The sequence below is a fragment of the Chenopodium album genome, chromosome 13 (genome assembly GCF_948465745.1).
Source record: "Chenopodium album chromosome 13, dcCheAlbu1.1, whole genome shotgun sequence".
NCBI lineage: Eukaryota > Viridiplantae > Streptophyta > Magnoliopsida > Caryophyllales > Amaranthaceae > Chenopodium > Chenopodium album.
In genome coordinates, this window is record NC_137846.1 from 13,726,017 (window position 1) to 13,750,974 (window position 24,958).

The following is a 24,958-nucleotide window of genomic DNA, read 5'->3' on the forward strand; positions in this document are numbered from 1 at the left end:
TATATTGGTTCAACACATAATATCAAGTGTCTTAATTTTTTTTACTGAAATTAGTGGACACGAACTAAGTTAACGACGATCATATTTTTAAAACATATAACACATTTTTTTTTTTTATTATCAACCCTTTTTCATATTTTTGTTTATTCTTTCTCAATTATTTTTTTTTTTTTTTTTTTTAGACCTTGGTATCTCATAATGTCACTCACAACACAATAAGGGGTGCTATTGTGCCACCTTCGTATTTGTTAAGATGTTTTATGTTTAACTATGGAGTACCTTTTATAATACTCCCTATCTTATAATGGATTATAAATTTATACTCGTACTCTTGAATATCACCTTTCAAGATTTTAGATTTTTAGCCAAGTTGATCATCACAACTTGTAATAGGTTTTTTTTTTATTTTTTTTTTTAATAGTGAATAGATTACAACTTCTTAGCTTCTAAACGGTTCAATTTCTTGACAAGTCATTAGAACTGTTCGATAACATAGAGATCTCTGTACTCTTGGCATTTCATTGATACAATTTCCATATTTATACAAGAGGGAATCCGAATCCTTATTATTCAGAGGATCTGGCTATCATAATTCTTAATAACATAAGAAATATGCTTAACTTACAAAAACAACGCTAAGCCAACTTCCCTAAGATAACAATACAGATTTATCCTAAATTTCTCAATAAAAATACATAGCATCTGCTATCTTTTTATCACAAAAAATTGCTATAAATTATTGTCTTATAAAAATATTCTATCCTTGCTATGTATATCATGTATAGTATAGTTCATACTAGACATTATGTTAAATCAATGAGAATTTTACTACAGTTTTCAAAATTTAATAAAAAAAAAAATTATAAAAAAAAGTCTCAGGCATCAGCTACTGTTAGCAAACAAAGTAACTGAACTTCTAATGCCTGTGATGGACATTCCTAATCCCAGATTAGAGGGTAACGATGTACGTATAAATTGACATGCTTGGCTGCCTATGTTCTAAAATAAATCTAATACCTCGAGAAACTCTCATTTTGGTCACCTGAGGACCCTTCGGAACTCATCAATTATTCCCTGCAGCACCACAGGTTTCCTTATTAGACCATTCATCCCAATTTGTAAGCATCTCTCCCATATATTATCCTCTGCACTTGCTGTTATGGCTATAATAGATGGACCGCATCGGCTATACAATTTCCTGATTCTTCTTGCGACTTCAAAACCATCCATTTCAGGCATGTGAAGATCAAGCAGCACAACCCTAATAGTGTTTTGTGAAGGTGCCAATGCAGTGAGGCACTCGAAACCAGAGGAACAGGCAAATACTTCACAGCCTAACTTCTCCAGCAACCTCTTTGTCACTGTCCGATTTACATTATCATCATCAGCAATCAAGACCTTTAAGCCTCTAAAGCGAGAGTTAGAAAATGTGTGCTCCGGCATATAAGAGTTTCCTTCAGGAAGGTGTTTTTGCTTTTGAAATCGAAGTACAAGAGTCATATTCTGCGGCAAGCCATATGAGTTTAGAGATATCCAGATATCACCCTGCATCATCTGTTAATGAACAAAAGAAGTCAGAATTTTGCAAGACCAAAACCAAGTCATGTAAACAAAAAGAAAGGCAAAATTATATATCAAGAACATGAAAAAAAAAATCAGGTGATTCACAAAGAAGATTAAGCTTAAGCCAAGACAAATTCATTTCAATTATCAACTACTGGCCAAATACTTGAGATTCTTAATGACAGAAACAAGCCCAAAATTCCAAAAAGGCTACAGCTATTTTAGTATACAAATTCATAATAAGCCTAAGGAAGAGTGATGGGATATGGGCATTTAACGGTCCCATCCATGAAGAAATTTTTCCATGCGAGGAAAAATGGTGTGGAAAAAAGTTCCTCACCATCTCACGTCCATGGGAAGAGTTGTTTTTCCTCGCGAGGTAATAGAGTTTTTTTTTCTTCAAATTTTCACCTAGTGAGTAGTGAGGTAAAGTAAGTTTCCTAGTGAAGAAAAATAAACTTTCATTTATGACTGAGAATGCTCTTGGAAAGATATGCCAACCATATGGAAAACAGTATGGTAATGTGTAATGCTGATAATGACTGTGCTAAACCTGCCTATGTGGCCATGCGCCAAGCCAGAAAGCTGTGGATAGCTGTCGACCCCCTACATGGAACAACATGGTGTCAGCTGGACTGCAGGTCATCCATGGAAGGGTGGGTAGTTGTAGGTTTTTTTTTTTTTTTTTTTTTTTTTTTTTTTTTTTTTTTTTGGCTATTTTGTTTTTTACCACCTCACAAAAACACGAAAATCTCTTTTACCACCTCCCAAAAAAAGTATTTTACTTTACCACCTCATAAAAAACACGAATATAGGTTTTACCACCACTTAACTGATTCCGTTTAAGAATTCGTTAAGTGGGCCCATAAAGCCACGTGTCGTGCTATTATTGGCCAAAAAAAGAAAAAAATAAAAAAAAAAGAAAAAAAAATTAAAAAACTCTAAAGCTACCCAGCCACCGCCACAGCGCCACCACCACGCCACCACCTAACCCACAACTACCCCCCGAACCTACCACTGGCGGCGCAACTCCACCCCCTCCCTCTTCCAACCCACCTGAACGCCCCCTTCCATCTCCCGCAACCGCAATCGACCCAAAAACCACCAACCCACAACCCTCAATGACCACGAATCCCCCCAAAATAGCCACGATTTCGGCCACAAATGGCCGAAATCGGCCGGTTAAGGCCACTCAGCCTTAAAACCGGCCGATTTCGGCCATTTGTGGCCGAAATCGTGACCGTATTAGGGAAGGAGGGTTTTGGGTTTGGTGGTTTTTGGGGGTGTTACGGTTGCGGGAAAGGGAGGGGGAGGGTTTAGGTGGGTTGGGGCTGGTGGTGCGACGCAGGTGGTGGTTTCGGGGAGTGCTGTGGTGAGTTGGGGGGGAAGGCGGCGGTGGCGCGGGGGTGGTGCCGCGGTGGTGGCCGGAGTAGTTTTAGGTTTTTTTTTGTTTTTTTTTTTAATTTCTCTTTTTTTTTTAACAAATAAAATGCTGACACGTGTTACTGTGGGCCACACTTAACGGAATTTTTGGATGGAAACCGTTAAGTGGTGGTAAAACCTATATTCGTGTTTTTTATGAGGTGGTAAAGTAAAATACTTTTTTTGGGAGGTGGTAAAAGAGATTTTCGTGTTTTTGTGAGGTGGTAAAAAACAAAATTTCCTTTTTTTTTTGTAGCCTAAACTTTATAATCTAGTATTGGTTTAAAATTTGTGTATAAGGTTGTGTAGACCCGTCTTGCCAGGCCACTGCCAGGGCTAAATTGTGTCACCTCATACAAAAAATGTTAAGCTCTCCAGCTCTGTGCTAGGTCATATTATGCTTGAGACTGGGGCTAAAGCTAACATGGTGAAATGGTCTGATGCTAAGATAATATCATTATATACATGCCACTTGTCTTTTGCTAACTTGTGCTTCAGAACTTCTAAATTAATCACTAAAGGCAATACTCTACAGTGGCCAAACATAGTGGTCATCTGGTTAAAAATTTGAAAGGTATGAACATCAACTTCCAAGAAATTCTAGTTCTTACAGAACTTGCTAACTTAGTTCCTTAAAACTCTCAAAGTAATTGGATCTCTATCATATGGCTTCTAGCAATAGTTCTGAAAATTCACCTCCTAGCGATTGCAATTTTTTGTGTAGTATTATGTTAACCAAGCAGTTGCTTGCCAATTTAATATCCTTGCTTCAAAAAAAAAAAAAAAAAAATTTAAAATTATAAAAATAAAAATAAATAATTTAATAAAAAAACTAAAATAATATCCTAGTCCTTGTCACCCAACAACATTACCCGATTATTCATCCTCCCTCAAACCATGACATGGAACATAAAAAACGACTCATGGAATATGGTGCAACAAATCAACAATATATTTGTTGGAGATGATGATGCCCATGCTGTCAGCAAGGACAAGCAACACAAGCATGCAGCAGCTCATTCAAGTCTCAGGTCAGCAGAATATTCAAGCCAAGCATTTGATGATGTGATTTCTAATTCTAGAAGATTCTAGATTGATCTTTAGAAGTTTGTTATTAGTTGCTTAGTCATATGCTGATGTGACACAGTTTTTTAGAAGTTTGTTATTCCCATCACAAACTTAGATTCTCTTCTTTTTCTCAGCTTGTACTTCTATATATATGAGACTCTCTCACAACTTGTATCATTCATTCAATTTTACAAATCAATAAAATTTCTCTGAAAGCTTTATTTAGCTTTGACTTCTTCTTCAAGCTTTTCACTCAAGTTCAATGGATTCTCAGATTTTATCAATATTTGAGAGCTACTTCAACAAAATCAGCTACCATCTACCAATATCATGTCAGAATACATTGTGTTCTACTTATCTACAAGTGCGACAAACCCCCCATGTTCTCTCTTAGACACCACACAAACCAAAAACACTTATTGCGATTTGTGCAACTTATTGACAAGAAATTTGTAATTAACAAGAATTGAGAACTATCTTTGTTTCTTTCGGGCCTTATTAGATCCACATCAGCTGTTTTTTTCATCAAATTTTGGTTTTTTGGATAATAATTTGATGTATTAACTTTAATCAATAAAGCAACAAAAGGGCTTATATTTCATGTTGGTGGTATTGGATTACTCATTTGAGGTGTTGACAGCATCTAAATTTAGTTCAACTTCTTCCATCATAAGTTATTCGTTTAGATTCATTTGAGTGATAATTTATTTAACATTTTTCCATGAAGTCAACAGCTCATCATCTAGGATCTGCTATTTTGTATTTGCTGTAAATGAGAGATATTTTGAAAACTGAAACACTCAAGGAGGAACTGAAAGCCTGGAAGCGGGATGTAAATATAATTTGCTTGCTTGCACCATGGAAATGAAGCCTCGCTGGCTTGCATTTCCATCTTTTCTTTTTATTTCATAAATTTATTATTATATTTTTTTAATGCTCCACCTTCAAAAATCTTTTTTTATTTAATCAATTACTTGTTCGGTTACAAGACTAACATGGGAGTAAGTCCAAGAAATCGTGATAGGTCTCGGATCTAATCATGAGAAGTGGGTCCAGTTGGGCAGATTAAGTGGACTCGTGCAGTTGTACAAGTAGGCTTTGTCACATGCTCACAGCTTTCGGGAGAGCAAAAGGGCTTTGTAGGCATGCTCTAGGAGGTAGTTGGGTTTATTTCTAATGTAAGCATGTATATCAAAGACTTGACATTGAGATGCTTGGCGATAAGACACGTGACACAAGGTAAAGTCAAGGGTGGACAAGTAATAACCTCCACAACATCCTGCTTTTGGTTTGGCAAGATTACTATTAGCTAATCAAATAGCTTCTGATGTACATTGGAATATTAATTAGAAGATAATGTTTCCTAGATTAAATAAATTGTATTTAGGAAATGAGGTTTTAGTATAATTAGGAAATAATTTTGTTAGTTACCTAATCCGTGTAAAATTTTAGATCTTTTAAGATATTGTTTGCTTGTAATCCTCTATACTTCCTCCATTTTTCTTTTATTGCACCATAACGACCTTTACACTATTCACATAATCTTCTTTGACCATCTTTTGTGATTTATCCATAATGAAAAACATAATCATGTGGGATCTACTTAGATTTATCTAGAAATCTACTTTTCAAATATCAATTTTTTTTTTATAATTTTTACAAAAGTATAATTAAAGATATTAGTAGCCAAAGGAAAGCATTGGCAAGTGTGAAATCACTCATGGTGCAATAAAAAAAGAACGGAGGAAGTAAAAAGAAGGCTTGGGGGTTTAGAATGTAGAACACAACATCAGGGAAAGATTTTACAAACAATCTTAGGATGCAAGATGTACTGATGTAGTCTTGAGAGGAGAGTCTGTAATGCCAGGGATGGGTGTCAAACAATGTGAGAGAATACAAGCAAACATAGGAATTTAGATTAGAGTACTTGAAATGTGAAGGGTGTTGAGAAACGGTCACTCATAATTGTAATCGATTAGTGACAGTTGGTGGTTTTTTCCCTACATAGTTTGTGAGGATTTTTTCCACATAAAAATCATTTAATTATCGTACCTTACATTTGCTCATATCAATCTTGTCTTTTGTTTGTATTTTTTACCTATCATTACTAGCTTCAGAGTTCAGATTTTGCTACCCCCAAAACCAATGGCTGCTAGAGCCTAGAGCTCAATGTCTGAGGAAAAGGTTTTTGATTTTTTTTAAAAGGATATTCATGAAAAGGTTAAGTGAACTCTTAATTCTATACAAGCCCCTTGAGCTCAATTTTAATTAGTAGTTTTAGTACACCCTCTGTTTTTTTAAAAAGGTTACGTTTGGTGATTTTATACGGTTATTAAGAACAAGAAGATAGTGGAAAGCAAATATTAGATATCACATATATCAAGAATTAAGACATAAATTTATCGTTGGAAATAAGAATATTTGCCTTGGAAATAGGTAAATATTTATGTAAATAGGAATAGCTGCATTTGGAGTAGGTAATTATTTTACTAAACGAGAATAGTTGCATTGAAAGTAGGTATATATGAGGGGGAATGTGTAAAAAAAAAAAAAAAAAAAAAAAAAAAATTATATGAAACTAGAAAATAATTGAAACGTAACATTTAAAGGGAACGCTAAAAGTGTCAAACATAACAGAGGGAGTATGTGCTTTTATTAAATCTATGGCTGTAGGTTGCATTACTAAGGCAACCTACGGCCATATATTTAATAATAGCACAAAATAATAAAATCTTTTTCAATTATATTTTGGTTGCAGAATGTGTCTACAGGCTCAAAGCGACAAGAAAGTGACATGTACAATATGTGCTGCTGATTGAAAAGAGGCCAATTGACCTTGTTTGGGAGAATAGGATTATAGTGAATGGATGACAAAGGCTGCCCACAGCCCTAGAATCCTCCAATTTTAAGCAAACCATCTGGTAGACCCAAGGAAATATCCAGCTACATGTGACTACAAAGCTAAATTTCAATGTTCTTGTACTTGGTTTATATAATATTCCATTTTACAGTACTTAGAATTGTATATTGACAAAACAACTACGGAGTAGTTGAGTAGAAAGTCTAGCAACTAGCAAACTAGTATCATACTTTGTTTTATAGCAATTGGAATTCTATCAACTTGCAAAACTAATAAAATATAAAATGCTGGAATTCAAATTCAAATGACTTCTTAAAAAGCGAAGTGAAAATTGAAATTTCAGATTGAAATTCGTGTTTTTCAAACACAATCTTAAAATTACTTCTCAGATTCAATCTTCAAAACTGAATTCAAAAAATTGAAATCAATTTCAAGCTTACAGACGCAACTTAAGCTTAATAGACGTATCACTGAATATACTACGAGAATGAACTGAGTATATTACAAATATGGTGGTTGAAAGACTCAATGAGCAGTGTCAGCTGACACACATACATCATAAACTTTCATCAAATCATCAGCATCACAACCACAATTTGCCTAAACTATGTGAACTGCCGCTTATAGTAATTTTTAGAAAAATAACCATGCAAATAAGTGTAGAAGAAATTTCAGAAGACGGTCATTCAAAGACTTATTCAAGATAATAATCCTGAAACCATATATAATAATGAAACAAACGCAAGATAATATAGCTTAAGAAAAGGGAGCTCTAAAGCACTGACCTGAGCTAGCCTTTTGCACATGTTGAAGCTCAAAACTTCCTTATTTGCATCATTTTGGGTTCTCCTAACAGTGTCTGTCGGATGACCTCCACTTATGTCAAACTCAAACTTTACTTTAATGAACTCGTCAGCAGAAGCCGACCTCCACATCCCCCACTTATTATCATTCTTTCCCACACTGCCAGTCTCTTCTGACACTCGAAGAATCACTAAGCCCCCTTTAAGCGAAAAATGCAGTAGGTGCCCTACCATGTGTAGCAAAACCTGAAATGTTCTTCTCTCATCACCAATCACCTGGGCTGGCAAGCTACTCTCAACATCAGGAGAAAAGCTGAACCCTTGATAAACAAATAAACATTTGGCCAGGCAAGAAGTTTCCTTAATCATGGAATGCAGGTGGAAAAGCCTCATCTCCAAAGGGAATCTTCCATTGTCTTTTGTAGATATTTCCGTCACGTCATTTAATAAAGTTGAGATCACGTTACCAGTTCTCACCATAGTGTCAACCATGATTTTTTGCTCAAAATTCATATTCTCTTCAAACATTGAAAGAAGACCGAGAATTGAGTGCATTGGCCTCCTCATTCCATGGCTCATCACCTTTTGGAATGAATCTCTAGCTTGGTTTGCCATGATCGCGTCCTTCTTAGCCTGCTGCAGAACACGATTTCGCTCCTTCAGCTGATCTCTCATCAGCTGAGACTCTTCAAGAACATTAGCATGAGAAAGGGCCACAGCCACTTGATCAGCAACCACTTCTACCATTTCTAATTCATGATGGCTCCAAGCCCTATCAGTTGAGCTTGGAAGAACCAAAACTAGTATGGCATAAGATGTTTGAACCAATTCAGGAGTCCCACCTTTGAAATTTGAAACATTTAGCAATGGCATTCGAATTGCTGCCACAGAACCAGAAACCTCCAAACCACCACTGCTTGCCATTCCCAGTGCTGAATCTGATCTTAAAATCCTCACTCCCTCGCTTTCACGTATCTCCTGAACATCGCGATCATTCATTGGGATATTACTAGGAAAGATATTTGAGGGGCTAGGCTTCAACTCATGGGTCAAGTTCATTGAAGTCTTAATATTATTTGGCATCCAAACAGCACAATTCTGCAAGTCCAAAATATTGGAAAGTTCAACCAAAGTAGTGTGTAATATAGTATGCTTATCGAGTGATTTCCTAATTTCTCGAGTGAGCATTCGAACATGCCAACTAGCTTCCTTCTTCTTTTTCATTATCCCAACCTCTTGGTCCAATTCCAAGACATTTTGAGTCAAAAACACCTCTCTAACTTTCAATTTAAGTAAAAGAGGGATCAAAGTTAAAAGGGTTATTGCTGTGGCACATGAAACCAAAGCTGTTAGGAATTTGAAAATTGTAAGTGACATCATGAGCTGAAATGAGTGAGGACCATAGTAAGTCCATCCATTGAGCAAATGGGTCATTCCACAGAGTACAATGAAACCAATGAATTCGACAAGTACCCATTTGAAGGGAACATTCGCGCAACTAATGAAGTACACTAGTTCAATTGGTATCGAGAAATAGGCAATGGCAATCAAGAAATCACTCACTTTTTGGCATTCCATAATGATGTTAATGCTCCAAAACCCCTCATCATCACAATTACAATGTGAATATCCACAAACAATGGTTGATACAGACAAAATGAGAGTGCAAACCAACAATCCAATGGCAATCACTCTCATCATTGCACCAATTACACCACACTTTTTAACCCATAAAATAAATATAAACCCCTTTTTACCAAATACCTCAACAAAATCTAATTTCTAACAATGGGCTTAAAATTTGAAGAAAAAACCCTTAAATTATAAACAATGAAATTTGATAGAAAATCAGTAACAGGCCAATACCCATCTCTATATTCAACTGAATCTGTTCTAATATTACAGAAATCCAATATTTCAATAATTTAAATTCCTTTGCTATTTCTTCAAGTAATCAAAAACCCGGAAATTTAAAAAAAAAAAAAAAAAAAAAAAAAAAAAAAAAAAAAAAAAAAAAAGAAATTAAGCTTAAATTGGGAATCAAAATCTGAATAATCTGCAGGAATATTCACAAAAATACTAACCTGGAGTCATTTTCAGCAAGAACACCAAAAACCCAGTTACAATAAAGTTCTCAAGTTCAAATTCATCAATTTATCTTCAACCCAAATACAAAAATCATGCAAGATCGTACCTTGTTTTAGAAATCTAAAGACCCAAAACAAATTAAATGTGAAACTCAGTTTTTGTGGATCCAATTTTGATTTTGATGGAGTTTAGCTTTAGACGGCAGCTTTCACTCTGAAGCAGAAATGGTGCAGCTACTTGGAAAAAAAAAAAAAAAAAAAATCTTACAGCTTGCTTTGAAGTTTGCACAATAAAATGAAAAATAAGAGAGAGAAAGAAAGCGGTTTGGCAGGTCACAGAAGGCCCACTAAGATTTTTATGAACCGAACCTAGACGTTTCGACAGTCTACACACCCTACTTTGCTTCACCGGTGCAACCTCGTCAAAAACAAATCTATTGAATTTGCAAAATTTCCAATTTGATGTCTAGAGATTTGGCAATGCTTGGTTTATGCACAATGCACTAGAGTCTAGAGCTCAATCTACAATAAACAAAAATGATATCAGACGTGTGAAAAACTGTTTGATTTTCAACTTGTTTGAACATAATGATTTAGCATGACTTAAATTTAAAATAGGTTCGACTCGATCTTACTAAACCAGACTTAATTATCTGAATTGACACATCTATGCTCGACACATGTTATTATCTATAGAAATTAGACAAAATACAAAGAAAATAGATAAAATGACATTGTACCTTACATCGGGTGCATAAGAAAATTTTCAAATAAAAGTAAGGCGGTGTTCAAGGCAGTTGAGTAAACATCTTGCCTAGTGAAAGCAAATACTTTATATGTTTTCTTTTAAATGCAACACGCCTTTTGGCACGCTTTTTAAGAATTGATTAGAGTAAGTAAACTAGGTTAAATCCCGTACCATGCACGGTCATAATTAAATTTTACAACAAATAAACAATAAATAATGGTGTTGATTCAACGATAATTTATCCAAAAAAATTATTTGTAACAAAATAACTTGAATTTTAATTAGTTTATACCAATACTAAATACGAAAGGTTATTGAATGGGATTATGTAAATAAATAAATATAGTAATAGAAACTTAGAAGCTATAAGGTTTTATATAAGAAAATTAAAATATTAGCTTAGGTTAGTACCCATATACGAACCCATATACATCTGTCCTTAAATTGTTGACACACTTTGATCGACATAATATGAAAATTTAGTTGAGTTCATTTTAGTTTAGGATAATTAGTATTCAATAATCAACTTTTTAAATATATCTTTAGTGAGTAGTAGGGGTTTTTATTTTTTAAATAATCACATAAATGTTTAGAATAATTAAATAATTTTCCAATATATGTTGTGTACAAAGTTATTTTGTTCTTATAAGTGTTACATATAATTTTAAGATTAATACAGAGTATGCTACCAAAATGATTTTTCTTTTTTTAATTAAAATAAATTTTATTATCAAATGATAAAAGTTGGAGAAAAAAATGATATTGATAATATTATAACAATTTGAAAAGAATATATTCCAATACATTATTTTTAATCAATGTTAGTATTTTTGTAACTAAAAGTTTCCTAGTATATAAAATATATGTTAAAAATTTAATTGAATATAATTGGATTAAATTAAATATGTTGTCAAAAAACTAAAAAGGAAAGGAAAAAAAAAGGCGGGAAAATTTTTAACCAGGAAATGACAAGTGTCATTTCTGGTTTCGCCTTTAGTATAGGTTTATTGATTGATTGATTGATTGATTGATGAGATACTTTATCAAAATAGTTTTAACACCGAGATTAGAGAAGGGTTAACCGGTTAAGTAATATGTGTATAAATTATTTTGATTAATATGCAAGTTTACATTATCTAATCTCTTCCTTAAATTGCGTGCCAAAAAGGTGTGTTGCATTTAAAAGAAAACGGAGGAAATATAAGTTAGTTGTTGGCATCTTTTAAACATTTTGGCTAATTAGTAAAAAGCCATCAATGTGGAAAATTGTTTCAACTTTAAAATGATATATTTTGCCCTGACAGTATCATTGTATTCACAGTAGTTTCTTGATAGGGCTTACAAAGACCATCTTTCCTTCGAATTAATTAGTCATTTGAGTTTTCGGCACACTTTCTCTTTTCAATTCTTAATCTCCAGTGTATCAACTATTTCTTGATTTTGTATAACCATGAAGAAATTTCTCGCCCTTTTCCTTTCACTGATTTTTGACAATTGTGTTACAAATGTGCATTATGTATTAGTTGGCTAAACAAAAGCCAAAGAAATTGGGAGAGACTATATGTAATAACTTGTGTAGTTATAATGTAGTATCTTGTGTAATTATTATTATTATTATTATTATTATTATAATATATCAAAAACAGATAAAGTCATACAACCTACAAAAAATTAGTGGGTAGCCTAACTACAATATGGGCACCCACTCCTCTAGCTATAACAAATCCTACCCTAGTGAAAATATGAGCAGCAACACGTGCCCATATGTCTTGAGTTTTGAGAACTTTTAGATTCGCTTTAGTAACGCAACCGCCTCATTATCTAATTCCCCAAGTGAAGAGAAAGAGAAAGGCAAGAAACCATATCTAATTGCCCGACAACTAGATTCGTACCTGACCTGCTTACGTCGAGCTGCATTAGCTTCAACTCGTCTAAGAACAAAGTCAAATAGCCCAGAATGGGTCAAAGGAGAAGACCCTGTCAAGTCAACACAGACATCACGACCACGATCCCATGAATAAAGTAACACATCTGCTGGTCTGAGGATCCCGTCGTTCCCTCCAAACAACCCAATGTAAACCTCTTTTCTAGCGGAAATTCCAGATCGATAGCAAACATCAACAAGTGTATCCCGACCCACATTCAGCCGAAGTGTTGATGCTTAATACCCACCATACCAACACACGACACCGCGTGATCACCGAAAATATCCTCAGTAAAGTAACCACATTATTATTATTATTATTATTATTATTATTATTATCTTGTGTAGTTATACGATTTATACATTATAATCTCTCACCCTATTATAGTCTCTCACCCTACACAATAGAGTGAGAGACTATAATGTATAAATCGTATAACTACACAAGATACTACGGAGTATATCTCATAGTTCGTTTATTATTTGGAAAAGTGAGTCACTCCTCAATCCTCATACATGTTACAATTGATCCGCCCCAATTTCCACATCAAAAATTATGAAGAAATATTTTTTTCTTCACATAATTGCATGCACATGTAGTTCATGTAGTTGTTGTCTCCACCAAAGCTCAAAATAAGGTGTTCCTGCTTTTTATAACCAACAAGGCAACAATCAAGTGGATACATTATTGAGCTTAAAAAAACATAATTACTCTTTTTTTTTAGTTGTAACGGTCTGATTTTTACAATATTCATGTATTTCACTTTTATTATCTTAGATGATTTATACATAAGAAAAAAAATATATAGTCATGTGGAATCTTATTAGATTCGTCTCGATTTATACTATTTTTAATATCAAATGTTAATAATTTTTACATATTGATAACTAAAGATATTAATGAATGAAATCATGCATTGACAAAGCGTAAAAAGAGAATTGTTGCAAATTATAAAAAAAAAAAAAAAAAAAAACTTTAATAATCCCAACTATGGACAATTTACTTTTAATAATCTCAACTATGGGGTTAGTTTGCCTTCAATGTTCCCATTGATTGGTGACTTGCTAAAAGAGTTTTTTTTTTTTTTAATCACCACATGTCAACACGTAAATGGTCCAAACTTAAAATTAAAAAAAAAAAAAAAAAAATCCAACCACCTCTCCCCACCTCCTAACCTCGCCATAACCCTAACCCCAGCCCCCAACCTCACCGAAAACCGATCGACCAACCCCCATGACCACCTAAAACAGTCAGCTGGCCTTTACCACCCATCCCTGACCCAACCACAATTTCAGCCGCGCAACACCAAGGCAACCATTGCGACCCAGCCGCGCACCACCACACCACATCTCACACAAAAACCCAACAACCCACATCTCATAACACCGACTAGCAGCGCTGCCAACAACCACCACATCTCCTTCATTATCTCGTGCACCAAATTAGCAACCTCGTATGTCGTCGCCGTCGCATTTCCGTTGCTTTTTCTCCACTAACTGTGATGATTATGCTATTGATTTGCTAATTGACGTACTACGGCCGGCTGTTGTGTTGGTTTTAGGGGTTGGGAGGGAACAGCCGGCCGTTTTAGGGGTTTATAGGGGGTGACCGACCGGTTTCAGGTAGGGGTTGGGCTAAGGGTTTTATGGTGGGCTAAGGGGAGAGGGGGGAGTGGCTAGGGTGTTGGTTTTTTTTTAAAAAAAATAACTTTTTTAATTTTTGACCAATCATGTGTCGACACGTGTCATGGTTACCTGTTATAACAGGTCGTTCACTCGTTGTTGACCGGTTGGGACTATTGGAGGCAAACTCATAGCATAGTTGGGATTATTAGATAATAAACCTTAGTTGGGATTATTAGATAATAAACTGTAGTTAGCATTATTAGAAATAAATCGTCTATAATTGAGATTATTAAAGTGTATTTTTCCAACAGAGGAAGTATATTTGTTAGTCTTTGTTTGTTGTAATCCTTGAAGTTTCAAAGTCCTTGAACCTAGCACATATTAGATTGGATGTAAGCGAGCCTCTCTTATGAACTTTTCACGAATCTTAAAAAACAATGTTCAAAAACAAACTTGAAAAACTTTAGATCTTGCGTGTCATTAAATTCCTAATCGGATCACAAAAATGTGTCATCAACCTAGATCTTAGGTAGAATCTTAATGATTGTAGGATCTTATACACTCTTGATTGATTTTCATATGATTTACAATCTTACAATCCACTGATTTGATCCAACATACAATGATAATATAGATGATTTGATCCACTGATTTAATCTTGCCTGTCATTAAATATATTAGATTATTGATGTTGCAAAAAAAAAAAATGACAAGTCAAAGAAATTCAAATAATGTTATCAAGGGAGACATTTGTAGGACTTGAAGTTGATTATAGCTAAAATCATAATCTTGGCATCCTTGCACACATTGTATCAACTAAAACCTATATGATGGCTTCTAATGTACCTTCTGAAAATATGTAGTTTTGTATCACATCATAGCAATATTAATATGATTCTGGTATTTATAAGTTGTCTTTATTGTTTCCTTTCGTGTGACCATTATAAAAATTTCCCCCATACAGCAAACCGCCATCAGAAATCACTGATAAAGAGCAAAGGAAATCTAAAAAATAAAGGATCATCTCACATATGTGGAAAATGCACAGGCATATAATGTGAATGGCTTAACAATCGCTAAAAATGTTAAGATCAAAGCTACAGCAACGTGAGCAGCAGAAATCGAGAGTAAATTGAGTGAAAGATTGTTAGTCACCTGTACATGTATCGAATTGTAGTCCATATGAATAGGAAATATATATCTAACTTCACCTAACAAAGCAACTCATGAGCATGGCAAGGCCTGTGATTAAAATATTAAATGATTGGCAACCAAATAAAGTGAACATCTAGTCAGGCATCTGCTCATAATCTCCATTTTCAGGCGAATCATGTGAGCTGTGGCCAGTATTTCCTGTAAAATGGCAACAAATTTCAGCCTCAGTATCAATATAGACCTCAGCATGCAACACAGCATAGAGTTCTCGTTTCTAGGCCCGAATAGATAAAAAGCATAAAAGAACCTAGAGGAAACTGACGTGTTGAAAACAAGCATAAGAAACATTACCTCCCATATCATAGCTAATTCCACTTCTCCATTGACTTTGCATCATAAACAGACTTCCATCCATATTCTGATGATCATCACCCCCAGTGGCTACTGTAAATCCTCCAGCAGATTCAACTATTGGTCTATAAACTGCAGTTGAAGCTGAAACTGGTGAGGGCATTGTACTGGTAGACACATCGCCTTTGAATCCAGCATTAACATCTTTCTTGGGGTCCATCTGAAAGGTAGCTACAATAACCTGTATATAGAACCAATCAATCATATATGAACACATTTTTAACAAAAATGGGATTTCGGGTAGATTTATATATCCAAAAGTTAGCATATGTATGGTACCTCCACAGGCCCTGCAGCTATTAGAGGACCACCAACACCACCTCCAACAATTTGTCCGTTTGTAGTGGAAAGGCATGCACTAAGGCCCCCTGCCTTGCGTCCATGATCCGAGCACACATAAGATCCAGTAAGCGAAATAATGTCAAAACGTCCCTGAAAAAATAGCACAACATGTAAAATGTAAAATGTAAGCTATCCCATGCAACAAACAAGAGACAAGCAGGTCTATCTTGCATATCAGCATTTGTAGAGATATTTGGACTAGAGATACTAAAGCAATAATCAAGGCATGAAGCCATAAATGAAGAGCAAAAGCTGCAAAACTCCAGGTAGAGAGACATTTACACAAGTACTTATGAAGATTAAAAGAAAATTAAGCTAACCAAAGAGCAGTATGATCCATTAAAGTTTTGTATAAAGAAGCTTCAAAGCAGCAACAATGTAATTCGAAACCCAGAAGACAACAACTAGTAGCACAAGCATCTACAGCTCCTCAGGAGCCTCAAGCGCACCATAGTACAATTACCTCACCTAAAGCTATAGAGGCAATAAATCACTGGGGCAAATTAATTGATAAATTACAAAAGTCCAACTGCTTCCTATGTCTGATCAAACACTGGATCTAACTAACAGTGTTCGCTAACACACTACTAGGAACAATATTCCGAATTTGATAAACCATATTTGCAGAAACTGCTTGCCTCAAACCATTCTCATGTGAATTACATCTGTATTCAGATCCAGACTTCTAAGCCTCTTTTAAAGCCCTCAGTGCAGCTATTATTCACACACAGACAATGATACACATCTCAAAGAGTAAATAATAGTAATTTCCAATAATTTCTGTTATATCTAAAGGCTTTGGGGAACTTCTTTAACTAAATAATAAATAGGAGGGCACATTGGAGCAAAAATGACTAACCCATCAATGTCTAAAGTTACTAACCAATTAAATAAAACATCAACCTTTCAATGGCCGTCCATTTCTTACTATCAGCATGGATAATATATCATAAGAATGGCCTACAAAGGTACTTTTCCAGGGTTACTCACTGACTAGATGAAATATCAACCTTTCAATGAAAAATTTCCTCCATCTTTGTTTGCCAAAATATTTTAAGATACTTCAGGGTCTTGGAACTCTATTCTTCTACTTTCATATTTAAGCAACAAATATGTTCACAAACTTTAAGCAAATTCTCCACTCTAGTGTCTAGACAAAATACATAACTACATGCTCATTGCCATAGCACAACTGCATCAAATACAGCTCTAGAACATGAAAAAAAAAACTGGTGGTGATGGAAATGTGGAATACAATAAACTGTAATAGACTAACCTTAAGAGGGGCAATTTGGAAAGTCTTGTATTATTAGGCTAGTAGTTTTTAGCCTTAGTATAAATAGAGAGAGGGAAGAAAGAAGAAGGTAGCGGAATTTTGGAGAGTTGTGACCTCAAGTCACTAATTAGAGAGTTGTGACCTCAAGTCACTAATATGAGCTTTGTAGGCTAAACCTATTACCCTTATGTAAGAAACCATTAGTAAGCTTAGTATAATTTCAAGGCTTCAAGCTTTTAGTCTTAAATTTCTGCTTATTTATATAATTATACAAATCAGATTATCTAGTCTATAACATAAACACAAGGCACAATTGTGCAAGATCAACCGATTTGAGCGAGAGCCCAAATGGGACGTGACGTGAAGCAAACATAATCTACTACATAGACTTTAAGTGACACTCGAGACTATTTTAGCAGGCAATATTTCATCATAAAGAATCCAAGGAAAGTGAATTGACATAAAACACAAAACAATAGTATGGAGACTTTATGAAGGAGTCTCAACTAAGTGCCCATTCTGAACAGATTTAAAAAAGGAAAGGGAAAATCACAATTACGGTACCTCATATGCAATACTGCCTCCAGAAATTGCTGGTTGTCGAAGAGATGCATTAGAGATAGAACCAGAAGCTGACAAGATGCATAATTCCTTTCTTGTTTGTTGCATAAATAACATAATTTTCTGGCCAACATCCTGTGTTTAAAAAATTACCACAAACTAAACCTATAAGCAAGCACAATTGCATAATATGGGAGAAGAAATTGGAGACAGAGTAGCATATAGAGATGATAATAACAAGATAAATTAGAGGTCTGATAATAATTAAAGAGAAACTATTTGCAATTTCACCACCAACACCTTTCTCTCCCCCCACCCAACATTTGGCTACAGTCATCTCCACCCATGTCCCTTGTATATTAACAAAGAGACAAACAACTCATTTTCCCCAACTATGTATTACTCCCTTCGGTTTTTTTTTTTTTTTTATCTTAAATGCAACACTCTGACCAACACAGTTTTTGGGTTTTTTTTTTTTTTTTTTTTTTTTTTTTTTGGGGGGGGGGGGGGGGGGGGAGGAGGGGGTGGGCGCTGAGGGTGGTGGTAAGCTATATGATACCATATTAGCTCAAACATAAACACTTCAATACTGGGCCAAAAGGGTGAAAGACAAGTAACACTTTAGAAATTTCCATGTTTAATTCTAGAACACATACCCAAGCCTAACACTCATAAATGATCCTACCATCATAGGTGGATTGGAGGTGATGAGAACATACGCAGACATAACAAAAACATGCTAAGGAGGAGGATGATAAAGTCTAGGTACGCTACCATGCTAGGTGACGGTGACCAATGTAGGTATCTTACAGGTTTACGGTGCCAATATGGAGGTGTAGGGTTAGGTGAATCTGACAATGTACCAATTGAAATTCATCTTCCATTAAAAATTCTTATTAAATTTATACTACCTCCATTAAATATTCTTTGCAACATTTACTAAAAATGGACGCTAAACATAATCTGCAACATTTTCAAATCTTTCCATTTTTAGTAAATTTATTTCAATGGAATTACAAAAACACCCTTACTTAAAACTTCTTAACTTCAATTACATGCTTAAAACATAATTAATTGAAACTAATATAATCTAATTAGTTTAACTATTTGTACCAGATTAATTCATCTTCCCCAATAACTCATTGAAATCAACCCAACCTAGTTCATTCATCTAATCTTTTAATCATCAAATTTCTCCACATTCATACACTAATTCTTCACCTTCTTCATCTTCCCCATTATCTTTCTCTCCTCCTTCAACCCCATTTGCATGTACCGAAGAACACCCTTTAAGAGTTTTGATTACAAATCTGGTGGTTCTCGCTGTGGGTTTGTGGGGGTGATGGGTTTTGTGGGGGGTTTGGTAGTGTGGTGGCTTCGAGGTGGTGGGTTTCGTAGGGTTGATGGCTTTCATAGTGGTGTGGGTGGTTCAAAACGTAGGTGGGTGGTGAAGGCGGTGTTGGTGGTTGTTAGCAAGCCTTGGTGGTTGGGTGGTTTAATTGTGGGTAGCTTGGTTGGAATTATCCTCTCTTCTTACTACTCCCTCCGTCCCTTTATTAGATTCCTATTTCTAGCATTTATTCGTCACATAATAGAGAGAAGTGGGAATCTAATTAAAGGACGGAGGGAGTACTTAATTACATGCCCTTACTTTCATTAACCACCCTTAAGTAATTTTGCCTTGGAGTCCGTGCTGGGGCTCTTTGTTAAAAATACTATTTAATGGAGGTAGAATTTGACATGGAAAAAAAAAACCATTTAACTAAAATTTTTGTCATTGTTAAGGAATACGAAGATAAAGTTGAGAATTTTCTAGTTAATCAAAAAGGTGATTAAATACCCAAAAGTTGGAATCATTCCTATCAACATTTTCTTGTTAAAATACTACAAAAAACTTTCCATCCATATAAAACAAGTTGCAACATGAACTTTCAAGTCAAAGTGCAAAACTACCACATTTGCCCCGGTCATTAAATGCATCAAAAATGAACTTTGAGACTCAGCCAAGTGAAACCAGACCAAACATATGGGCTATCATGAAAATTTTTGCTATGGAGTCTACCAATAAAACTCCTTATGACCAAAGAAATTCAAATAATCAAAGAACGAAGAAACTTGATAGTTTGAATAGATCATTACTCAAATAAAAAATTTGAAGTGTAAAATGCATGATTGAGTGGTTTTTTGGCAGTTGCATATCAGAAGTTACACTTCCCTTGAATTTTCAATACCCGTGGTGTTACACTTCTTACGAAGTGCACAAAAATTATATAGAAAGTAGACATGCCCAAGGGGAGTTCTACTTACCTAAAGGTGGCTAGATGAGCAATTTCCCCCACTTCGTGAAAGAACTTCCAAGTTCCATGGAAGCTCCAACCAAACAACTCCTCAAACTTTTACTTCCTTGAAATTTGAACTTCAGTACTCCCATGTATAATGTATTTAAAGTCAACTAACAATGACTAAATTGAATTTTAAATCAAAGCTCACTTTACAAGTAGATCCCATACAAGTAGATCGATCTAGAACTGTAATCTTAACAAAATTTCCACATCACTCATTTACAACTACAATGTATGTTTTATCTAATAAGTGGATAAGTATGCAATAATGCCTTCCCTTGTAAACTAATGGGCATAACAATATGCATAACTTGCTCAAGTCAGGTAGCAGAACCCTAGAATAATCACAATGACCTCTCATCCACAGACCTAAATAAGTACAGCAAGTCTACACACCAACCTCTCTTCTAAGAAAAATATAACTCAGGACTTAGGACCACATATAATTGGGGTTAAATTTACCATTAAGCAATATACAGTGAAACTTCCACATCAAAAAACAAACCTCAACAGCCATATGTCCTCTCCTTAAAGTCTTAAACTACTTAATTTTATTGCTAAATCACACTTTTAAAATTGACTCGTCATCTACTCCCCTCTCACCTTCAATTTGACTCTACACATATTCACACAATCCCTCAGTCACATATAATCCTACATATAATCCTCTATTTAACCATATAGGTCGTCCCAGATAAATTTTAGGTTAGCTAAAATGGAATCAAGCCTCAATATGCCATATGAACAACAGCCTCACTTTTCCAAACTCTTGATTGTCTCCATAACATCAACTCAGTAGAAGATAAAATTGGATTAGAGGGACTACATTTTATGCTACTTTTAATTGCACATGAATTTCCAAGTGTTGCAGTAATCTCTTCAAATCAAGACAGCCACCAAAATTGTGACTCAGCTCTTCAAATCAACAACTATACAAAGCAAAACATTGAGGTGAGGACAAATTCTTTCTTATCTATCCGTTTATGAAAATAAGGAAAAGAAAACTTCCCAAAAGTTACTAGATCCATTGATGTTTGCTTGACTCTTGCAAAATTGAATTATAAAGCTTAGAACTAAAAGTGAAAGTTTTTGAAACCGCTCAATCATCTCATTCCAATGATTGGGCCACAATCACTTCCAGTTTCAAGTATTCAACTTTCTGCATAAACTAAAATCAACTTCTAGATAGCTGGTAAGTAAGTTGGAAGTATTTGCAATTTGTGTCAGGAAGCTAGAGTCTAAGAAAACATCAGAAAAAAAACAGCTTAGATCAAATAGGAGTAAGAACAGCAATCCAGAAATGGAAATATGGGTCTGGTGAATAATTAAATGAACAGTAAGAAAGCTTTGGGTATAGACAGGATACCCAATTTCCATCGCATTGTAATTGTCTAGGATAAACAGGATAAACAGAAATATTTAGTGGATCAAGAAAGAATCTAGCAGTCAGCCACTTATTCAAGAATGACTGTCTTTGAAGATGTGAGTTGAAATATCGGATTAAGCTATGAAGTTATTCATAATGGAGTACTCATTGGTGTCTACCACAAATTCCCCAATAGCAACTTCATTACAGCATTCAGCTTTGGATTCTTTTCTCCACTCATAACATCCACCTACTACTTCAGTAAAATTGATAACCATTACCATTGCAAGAAATACGATTACTTCAATATGGTGATTTAGTTAAACCATACATGCATTCATCTTTTTCACAGAGTTCAAGCTTTTAGGCCCAATTCATAATTGTTTTTTTTTTCCCAAAACAATGTACTAGGGAAAAACAACACAACATCCTAATTTAATTCATAACCAAAATTTTTTTTAAAACCCGCGTAAATCTTCCCAAAAGATATTGCTGCAGTCTCCAGAGTCTAGACCACACAAAATACGATTAATTATCTTTTGAAAAGCCTGGCATGTTATTGTAAAGGAAGTTGTGTATACTCACCAGTCTTCTCAACTCAGAAACTCCTCTCCACTAGACAAATTCAATACATATAGGGATTAAGCTCACACGAAATTAAACCCATCATTCGTTGTTTGTGGAAGTCCCACTACATAGAGGAAGGCTAACCCACTGCAGCTGACGGCGGATTGAGGCTTAAACTATGATTAAAATTAGGCGCTTGGGTGGGGTCTGGGGGGTCCCTTCGAAACGTAAGTGTTCAGAGGTACCAGGGAAGTACTCCAGCCTCGAGAAAGCGCCTTTGCTTGAGCGATATGCAGAAATACGACTCTATCCATTCATATGAGTAACTCAAAACCCTTATTCCCCCGGGGTCTATTATAAACGTGAGCACTCCGAAACCTGAAATGCCTATCGACAACACGGAGACTTGTATATGCCATCTAAAACGAGCGACGCGACGGGGGTAACAAAATATAGCAGCATGTTCTATGGTGAACATTGTCTTTGGGGCATCTGACCACAAATCAAAAGTGTAGATGATAGTTGAATTGAAAGTCTCCATATCCACAAACTAAAGGAGCTGATGCTTATCACCAATTCAATGCTATTTCCATGCTCATGCTTCAAACTTCCGTAAAACTAGTTTTCTACTTCTCTCCATATAATTAGCACAAAAATATTTTGCCATTATCCTTCCCCTCCCTCAGCAAAATAAATAAAAGAAAAAAAGCTTCACTCCCACTTGGCAGTAAACTAGTTTCTCCCCCTTCCCTATCCTAAACAAATGCTACCCTTGAAAGTTCTTAAACAAAAGAATGATCAAAACTAAGACATCCATTAACAAGTAGATGACACAATTCAAAAGGAAACAAAACATGATATTAAAATGATACACTTTTAGAATATCACATTCAACAAATAATGGCACAATTACACCAAAATAAAATTCCATACCTCTCCGGAAGATACATTGATGACATGCGGTGTAAAACCCTGACCGCCTGCATAAAGCATTTTCACTCAATCAGGGAAAAAAACAATCAAGAATTCATAGAACTTAAATATAATTTTACAACTATGTAAAACCCTATTTTGTTCGTTTTATCTATTTCGGGTCTCATAATTTCAAACTAAATAAGTTTACGAATCAGTTATGATAACGAAAAATTCAGATTACAATTTAAATAAGTTTCAACAAAGTTTAATAAGTTCAGATAATCCAGGAGATGCATAGATCACACTATAACTGAATTTTTATTATCATTTAAGCAAGTGAGGAAACAATTAACTCAGAGACATCAGCTTATTGTTCTACCACAAGAATTCAATCGAGCACATTAAAAACAATTATAATAAAATTTTACAAGTTGCAAATATAACTCAGCAATGCCCCAATTATCACAAACACCATAAAAATATCATCTGTAAACAAATCTTATATTAAAAACAATTATAATAAAATTTTACAAATTGCAAATATAACTCAGCAATGCCCCAATTATCACAAACACCATAAAAATATCATCTGTAAACAAATCTTATATTAAAAACAATTATAATAAAATTTTACAAATTGCAAATATAACTCAGCAATGCCCCAATTATCACAAACACCATAAAAATATCATCTTTAAACAAATCTTATTCTTATTCCTAATATTAATAAAGACAAGTTGTCTGAACTATGGAGACAACACCAACATTAAACAAATAAAATCAAAAGGTAAAAAACCCTTTTCATATTAACAATTGCAATAAACAAAAATAAAATAAAACAAAAACACCAAAATTCTCACCAACAGAAACTAAGTTAGACTTCTTAGAAGAAGCAGAAGAGGAGTGAGAAGAAGACCCATGAATAAAATGGTGATGCTGCTGTTCTTTCCGCTTATTTATAGAAGAGGGAACGGCAGCCCTTTTCGCAGCGGCGGCAGCTTCAGGGGTTCCGTATTTTCTTGGCCGTCCTCTTTTTCTTCGCTGAGGCTCCGATGTAGTCGGCGCTTTCCCGGCTACTGTTTGAGGGTAGAGTGCGCCGGCAGTACCGTCGGACATTCCATTAGTGACCGGAGAATTACCGCCGCCGCCGCCGGCGGAAGACGGCAGAGGAGGAGAGAGAGTGGAGGAAGGTTGTTGTTGTTGTGGGTGAGGGTGTTGATGTGGGTGGTAGTAAGAGGTTAGTCCGCTTTGTTCATTCGGTTCCATTAGAGAGAAGAAGATGAAGATTTTTTTAGGGAATTTTTTATTTTTTTTTATTTTTTGGAGAATTGATTTCAATAAATAAATTGAGAAAAAAAAATAAAAATTAGGTTTTTATTTTTAATATTTTGGAGGATTGTGGGCCGTTGGATTTGGGTTGAGGTGGTTAAGATTGATTATTTGGGAGTGTGTTTTACTTTTTATTAAAGGGTGGGTAAAGTGGAAAAATGTGACTTGTGAGTGAGATTTTGACTTTTTTTTTGTAAAAAAAAAAAAAAAAAAAAAAAAAAAAAAAAAAAAAAAAAAATCATTTTTGATAATATTGATAATAATGATGATAATGAAATGTAGGGAGAGTTATCTGATTTATGAGGGAGTAGTATGTGTGTCCCACAATTGAAAGGATAGGATTTGAATCTTCTTCAATTTCAAAAGTATGTAATTGGAGCAAAGATCTAATCACATGAAATAGGATAGTTGTGTGTCAATCAACTTTAAACCCTTGAACATGTTTGACAACGAAAACAACAATACTCCGTAACAAAAGAAAAGGTCATTCGTCTCAATTTAGGGTCTGTTCATATTTACTAAACTGAGCTGAACTGAACTGAACTGAACTGATTGGAGCTGAACTGAACTGAACTGAATTGATTGGAACTGAA

General features: G+C 34.9%; 2 protein-coding genes across 2 annotated transcripts; both read right to left on the minus strand.

Annotated features, from left to right (window-relative positions):
* Window positions 1-376: 376 nt before the first annotated feature.
* LOC145574610 (protein EIN4-like) lies at window positions 377-10,024 on the minus strand. The gene is made up of 2 exons (XM_081632441.1): window positions 7,699-10,024; window positions 377-1,554 (listed from the first exon to the last, which is right to left on the minus strand). Exons 1-2 carry the CDS (start codon window positions 9,415-9,417, stop codon window positions 1,039-1,041), a joined length of 2,235 nt encoding a protein of 744 aa, XP_081488567.1. The 5' UTR covers window positions 9,418-10,024; the 3' UTR covers window positions 377-1,038.
* A 5,078-nt stretch (window positions 10,025-15,102) lies between these two features.
* LOC145574611 (AT-hook motif nuclear-localized protein 14-like) lies at window positions 15,103-24,426 on the minus strand. The gene is made up of 6 exons (XM_081632442.1): window positions 23,897-24,426; window positions 23,055-23,101; window positions 17,850-17,981; window positions 15,947-16,099; window positions 15,608-15,848; window positions 15,103-15,454 (listed from the first exon to the last, which is right to left on the minus strand). The coding sequence occupies exons 1-6, from the start codon at window positions 24,300-24,302 to the stop codon at window positions 15,390-15,392; spliced, it is 1,044 nt and encodes a 347-aa protein (XP_081488568.1). The 5' UTR covers window positions 24,303-24,426; the 3' UTR covers window positions 15,103-15,389.
* Window positions 24,427-24,958: the final 532 nt, after the last annotated feature.

What these genes read in the sequence shown, in the direction of transcription:
- LOC145574610 (XM_081632441.1), bottom strand. Translation starts at nt 9,417, where the DNA reads ATGATGAGAGTGATTGCCATTGGATTGTTGGTTTGCACTCTCATTTTG. An exon ending in TGTGCAAAAGGCTAGCTCAG is followed by an intron (nt 1,555 to 7,698) that starts GTCAGTGCTTTA and finishes GTTCATTAACAG; the next exon opens with ATGATGCAGGGTGATATCTG.
- LOC145574611 (XM_081632442.1), bottom strand. Translation starts at nt 24,302, where the DNA reads ATGGAACCGAATGAACAAAGCGGACTAACCTCTTACTACCACCCACAT. An exon ending in GAGGCAGTATTGCATATGAG is followed by an intron (nt 16,100 to 17,849) that starts GTACCGTAATTG and finishes CTATTTTTTCAG; the next exon opens with GGACGTTTTGACATTATTTC. An exon ending in TAGCTGCAGGGCCTGTGGAG is followed by an intron (nt 15,849 to 15,946) that starts GTACCATACATA and finishes TTCTATATACAG; the next exon opens with GTTATTGTAGCTACCTTTCA.